This window comes from Calidris pugnax, unplaced genomic scaffold (assembly GCF_001431845.1).
Source record: "Calidris pugnax isolate Ruff unplaced genomic scaffold, ASM143184v1 scaffold20, whole genome shotgun sequence".
Lineage (NCBI taxonomy): Eukaryota > Metazoa > Chordata > Aves > Charadriiformes > Scolopacidae > Calidris > Calidris pugnax.
In genome coordinates this window covers 14,332,553-14,339,117 of record NW_015094510.1, presented here as the reverse complement: position 1 = coordinate 14,339,117, position 6,565 = coordinate 14,332,553, and the positions used below count along the sequence as shown (strand labels likewise).

Sequence of the window (6,565 nt, the reverse complement as noted above, 5' to 3'; positions counted from 1 at the left end):
CAAATAACCAAGGCAGAAGGGGACATGCTGTTCTGGTGGGCAATGTTTGCTTTATGGTTCTGTTATGCTCTGAGGCAAGAGACGGATTCTCTTCTGAGGGGGAGCTTTAAACGAGGGAAAGAGACAACAATTTAAGTGGGAATGTGGGACTGGGAAAAGGAAACAGCAAGAATGTACGTATATGGCACATACAGTGACTTTCTGTGCCCCATTGTCTTTCCTGGGCCTGTCTCATCTGGGAGGCTTCATTTTCCATGATCCACTGTCATGCTTGCCCTATATGAGAGGGAAGGCTGGCGTTTGGCAGAAGACACAGTTCAGCCATTTAACTTGGCCAGCCATAAAAAAGAAAGGGACCGCTAAGGATTCAAATTCAGCTCGCAGTTGGGATCCTCATTTTCATCCCTCTGAAAAGTATAGCCAACAGAAGTGTGAAAAACATCAATTATCTTTTGAAAATCTAAGCCTTATTGTTAGAAACTTTGAAAAAAAATGCCGAAAAACATATTTTCCTGAAACTAGGCAAATTCATGACAGTCACCCACATTGTATAATCAGAAGGTGAAATACATCTAAGTAACGTAAGAACGTTTCAAAATAACACAACGTTCCCCAGATGTCTTCAGGCTCTACTGGGATTTTATTCAATTCCCTGAAACAAGGAGAGAAGCTTTCCAAGTAATTGGACTAACAGGCCTTAGCACCAAGCTTCACATCTCTCCAAGCTGGCGCTCAGTTGCCAGCTTCTGCCCTGCCTCTTCATATGCTGGGAACGTGATGGCAATGAGCTCCTTTTCCAGCATTTCCAATTGAACCCTGATGTCTGACACAGTGTTTTTCACAACATTCAACTGCATCTTCAATTCATTGTAATCATCATGGAAGGATCTGCTCGTATTGTAGAGAATGGGACAGCCCTGTTCCTCCCCAAGTAGATGATTCTCTTTCAGGAAGATGTCAAGGAGTTGGTATAATTCCTGGAGAGCCCAGACAATTTCATGCTCACTCAGCATACTTGGGGAAGACTTGATCTTTTTCTGGGTTGGAGTGGTGCTTTTTTCTTTATCTTCATGTTCCAGCTGGGGCCCTGGGCTACCTTCTTCCACAGCTGTGATGGTGTCAGTATCCTGCTGAAGATCTGAGCTGGCACCCTTGTTCTCTTCATGAACTCTGATGGGTTTTTCATCTTTCCAAATGATGGGGACTGTTTTATTCTCCTGCTGGAAATCCTGTGAGACTCTGTTCTTTTCTTGGACCACCTGGAGAGCTTTGTCTCCTGAGCTGATTGGAAAGCCTATGTTCCTCTCTTGAAAGAATGGGAACGGCTTATTTTCCTTTTGGGGGCTTTGCTGAATGGCATCACTGTAAATAACCTGGACAGCTCTATTCTTTGGCTGGAGACATTGTAGAGATTTGTTTTCTTCCCAGAGCATCCTGTTCTCAATCCGGAGGACATGGTTTTCCTCCCAGAGTGCTCTGTTCTCCTCCCAGATGCTCCACTCATTCTGTGCCTTTTTGCTAAAGAGTTTCCGTTGGGAAGTAATGGGTGGCTGGCAGAACATCTCATTCACCCATTTACCGTCCACAAAGACAAACATGTCATCCCTCAGTTTCATCCGGGGGGTGATATATTCCATCTCGGGCTCTGGACACTGGTTCGTTAGATCAAAAGCAGACATGGCCTTTCTTTAGTGGTTTGAGGAAGACTTGTGGGAAAAGGCTTCTTCCAAGACTCCTGCAAGAGGCCACTGTCCACTGGCAAGGAGTAGGTGACACAGCAGGGATGGAGAAGCTTGATCTAGAACTGAAAGAACAGCCAATACAAATGCACAGAGTTACTGCCAAAATTCAAGGTCAGAATTAAAGTCCATTGAAGGACAAGAACAAGCAAATAAGTCAGTACCCACAGTCGATTCTGTTGCTTCTTTGACTCTGGGAGGTAAGAAATACACCAGAAATGCAGTTTATAGAGGCTGAGAAAATTGGCATTGGTAGATAAAGCAGCATTATGGCTGCACACAAACTTTGATGTAAAATCTGGATTCTTCTTTTATCTCTCTACCTCATTTTTGTAGACACATAAGGGGGTAAGATGCAAAAGTATTTTGCACCTCAGAATAGCCCATTCCCAACTGAGTGACAAATGAATTAAAAATCATTACGAAACTGAAACCACTTTTCAAAACAAAACATTTTTAAAGGATGATAGTGAAAAACTAGTCTCAAGAGCAGCTTTTTCTTGTTAATGCTCAGTAGCCTGTGTTAACAGGACACCACAAAATGTGTTGGCATTTCTGATTTTTAATCTTAAAATCCACGGAACTGTGAATAGCAAGAGCTGTGAACTGTGCAATATGCACAAATAATTAAAAATTCAAACCTCAGCCCTGGAACATTGGGACTAGGAGAGCTCTGTTGCTCTTTGCATGTTTTTCTGATAAGTTCCCATCACCATGGTCCAAAAACTGTCACAACCCATAGGTAATTCTCCATCTTTCCTTCTATTTTCTCCCAGATCACTCTTTTCTTTATATCCTTTGATAGCTCTATTATTTTTCTTGCTTTCTAGGCTTGCAATAGTGATTGCTCATCTCTTTCTCGCAGTCTATCTGCCTCTTTTTCACATCGCCAGAAAACTCATCTTTTTAAAATCCACACTGCTGGGCTGTGCCTCCAATGCTTCTCATTTCAGTCACAGAAGCCTCAGACTTATCTGTTAAACACCCTTCCTTCCCTCTGCCCAAAATGTTGCTACTTAAATCACCTTCTAGTTAAAAGTAAACCTGGGCAAGTGAAGGATTTCAGTATTTTACTTGAACAAAAGAAAAAAACATCCAAAAAGTGGCTTATGCTAAAGAAAATCTTATTTTTTCAGTTTTTACCATGATTAAATTTGTGTGATTTTCAAGACGTAGTCGTTTGAGCTGAGGTTGAGCTATACTTATAACCAATTGTTAGAATTCTTCAGGCTTCTGCACAATGTTTCTAACAGCACAATTGTGCCATTTTCTAGTATTAAAAAAAAGAAGTTGGCCATCAAATTTCACCCAGGTATGCCCTTTTCCCTCCCTCAGGTCCCTCAGTTGCCCTCCTGTCCCTTGTGAAACCCAGTTCTGCCTTTCTGTCGGGGAGGAGAGCTTTACAATCGTGAATTTTACCCCCATGTCTCTGCCCCGAGCGTTAGGCATGGAGTGACAACCATGTACAAGCTCTTCATACCCTCCAGCTCTGCCATCACACTGTGCACCCCTTTCCCTGTTTTTGCCCCCTCCTTTCTAAAATCTGCCACTGCCCCTTTTCCCTGCCACCCCCACCCTACAGAACTGCAGCTCTGGGCTGGGCTCCTCCAGGTTACTTCCGAGAACCAACATCTATAGATGCTTCCTTTACTTCCTTCCCAAGTTTGTCCAAAAACTCAGCAAATTATTGATCACATTCAAAATCCAAAACCCCTTAATGCAGAAGATGGCAATTACAGTGTAAGTCTGTTTGCAGTAACACTTGATTTAACTACAGTAGGGTCTTCTTCGGACTTTCGAGGTTGTCTCCTGCATCACCATTTGGCTTATCTCGCATCAGAATCATATTTTCACTCTGCTAAAAAGGATTTCCTCCAAAACTCCCAGTTTTGGGGGCTTTTGTTGAGAGCAGTACATGGCTCCCTCTCTTCCACTCTTTCCCTCACAGCTTCACCAACCCATCCGAGTCCCTCGGGGCATCCCAGTCCCAGAATTTCCACCAGCAGCCCCAGGATGGGTAGGTAAATCAGCCACAAGGGAAACTGATGCCTAAATATCCAGATGAGAAGCAGAAGACATGGAGCATCATAAGCCCAGACCCACCTGCCACTGCTTACCATGGGCAGGCAGCTAGAGTTGATAAAGTCACTTATATTTAAAGTGTTTATGTGGCAAGTTTTCAGGATAAACAGAAACGTATAATATATACAGCATTGAAGGACGTTGTCTTGGGGACAATTAAGTTTGACAGGATCTCTGTCAGCTCTTTTGCACTGCAGGGGAGACATCAACCCGGGCTTCAGAGAGGCGGTACCACTTCTCCCACCTTCCCGTATCATTTCCCTTTATCTCTGAATTAAATAACCCTGGGAAATGCTGGGCAGTCGGGGTGGAGAGGTGGAGAGGCAGGGCTGGGGGGAAATCACATGAAATCCAGCCAAGCTGGCTAATCTGGCAGCGCTAAATTACGATTTGGCGTGTGCTCACCTGCTCACCGGGGCTGATGGTCTTCCTTCTCCCTGCACTCCTGCCAAGCACGGAGTCCTGCTTGAAGTCCTGCTGAGGTCCTGCTGCTGCCAGGGTGTCCGGGGCAGCACTGGTGGCAACAGGAGACAGGGGGGACCCACTGTGATGCAAGCACTGGCAGGGACCTCCCCCGAGAACCAGCCCCCCAGCTCCTGCCCCGGGGACTGTGAGGTCCTGCGCATCCTTGTACAACCCACTTCTGAGCTCCTTCCCCACTGGCCCCCAAGGACTCTCTTTGATTTTTCCCAGCACTGTGGTTTTGGGATATTTCTCATGGAAATGACCTTTCTGGTAGTTCAGCTCTCATGCCCTTTCCTGAACCCAGACTTCCCGATCTGCCTTTGATGCTCATAACTGAGAGCAATTTGGACGGATTCTTTCTCCTTCACACCCCTTTAAAACAAACTTTGTTTTTATTCCAAATCTTTGAATTATATTTCTTGCTGAACTGATATTGACACATTCCAAAATCACTTCTTGGTATACACTATGAGACCTGAAGTTGTTTTCCAAGGACAACGTGGGTTTAGGAGTTTTTCTTTGACTATAAGGTTAAGAGCAGACTATCACTGAACACTATTAAGAAGAAAATAGAGTATGCAGGGCATTCAAGCATTGCAAGTTTAGATATTATTTGTAGCAGCTATTCCCGCTTCCATGTCTTTACATTTCTAATGATCTCATTCTCTTTCTTATTTGCTACATCTTTCAGATGTGGAATATTTTTTTCTAATCAGGGTTCTTGAATAATAAATACAGCAGTTAATTTCTTTTCCAGTGAAAATTACCAACTTGACATCAGCCTCAAGGTGACTTTTATTGCTTTTGGAAGTTGGAGGTACAGTTCAGCCTTGGTGTTAGCAAAGATGATAAACTCAGGTGTAAAATTCTTCTCTGTAATTTCTCCCTTGCTTATATTTAATCTCAGACAACAAAAAACCATCACAGGTTACTATGGCAACTCCCCAGGGACCACTCTCCTCTATTCAAGCCCCAGGATCCTGAAAAGGAAAGCAGGAAAATGTCCTGAAAAGAGAAAGAAAAAGATATCATGGGGTGCTTGTGCTTGGCCTTCCATCAGATGGGAATTTAAGGGTGCTGCCCAGGTGCAGCAGTTTTCAGGAGAGGTGACTGGAATGGCTGATCTGAACTTCTGAAGAACTGAAGCTGTGGGCCACTAAAACAGACCTTTGATGAACATTTTAAGGTCTAAAAGCTAACTGGAAACTGTGTTAATAGAGACAGGCACAGCATAGGAGTGGTCAGCAGACAAAGCCTGCTTAATCCAGAGCCATTGAAAACTAACTTAGCAGTGTACCTTTGACTTTTCTTATGTAATATTTTCCCTAAAGTTGAATGAAGTTCTTTTGGCAAGTCATTTATTTGCTGAAAATTGTGACTTGAAATACTAATATATTTGGATGAAATTTAGTCAATATCATCAGATGTGTATAGGCATAAATGGAGACGTACATCAGAATTGGAAATGCTGCAATAGCTCACTGCAGATTTTTTGTAACAGCTACACTGATTTCTGAGTTGGACTCTCAGAAGGACTGAGATGTCATTCACAGGACTACAAAGGCAGAAATAATGCTGAGTGTGTTCCCCTCCCTGCCAGGAGACAAGTAACCCCTGCTCTGTAAGACGGGTTTGAACTAACTTCCCAGCTGAGTGCTTTGTCCACAGCTTCAGACTACTCAATTTCTCCAAGTGAAGTTATTTCACTATACAAAGGATTAAATTTTAATTGCAACTAAAGCCATACCCCACATCCTACCTGCACATCTTACACCAGCCTGTTCAGCTGACTTGCTGTCCTTCTTCCTGGCGATTATCTCATTCTGGAAAGGATCCAGCGGGAGAGAGTGGATGATCCCACACACATTCACAATATTCTCCAGTTTGGAAATGCAGCTTCATGTTGGGCTGCAAGAGGTCACCATCCAGTGATGGGCTGGAAATGGAGGGGAGACTGAGGGCTGAACTGCTGCCATGAAGAACTTTCAGAAAGTTCAGGGGGATGCCATCCCATCCTCCTTCCCATCAGGAACCGTGGCATGTACCTACAGTAAATCTGAACCCTTTCCTTCCTTTGCTTGACCTGTTAAAGTACCTGCAATCAGAATAATCTGGTTTTTTTTGTAAAAGCATAATATTTCTTTGAACTTGGAGCATCTTCTCTCTTTTTATAAGCGTGTTATACCACTGAATTTTAATTTGATTAAACCAAAGACATCCACTGCCCCTTTCTATCGCCCCAATTTCATTTGTGCTTCTGAAACACCAGCCTTTGTTCA

The 6,565-nt window shown here is 43.5% G+C and overlaps 1 protein-coding gene across 1 annotated transcript; it reads right to left on the bottom strand.

The window, feature by feature from the left end:
* Nucleotides 1–658: 658 nt before the first annotated feature.
* SPERT (spermatid associated) lies at nt 659–4,349 on the bottom strand. Its single transcript, XM_014965830.1, has 2 exons — nt 4,227–4,349; nt 659–1,804 (listed from the first exon to the last, which is right to left on the bottom strand). The coding sequence occupies exon 2, from the start codon at nt 1,677–1,679 to the stop codon at nt 711–713; it is 969 nt and encodes a 322-aa protein (XP_014821316.1). The 5' UTR covers nt 1,680–1,804; nt 4,227–4,349; the 3' UTR covers nt 659–710.
* Nucleotides 4,350–6,565: the final 2,216 nt, after the last annotated feature.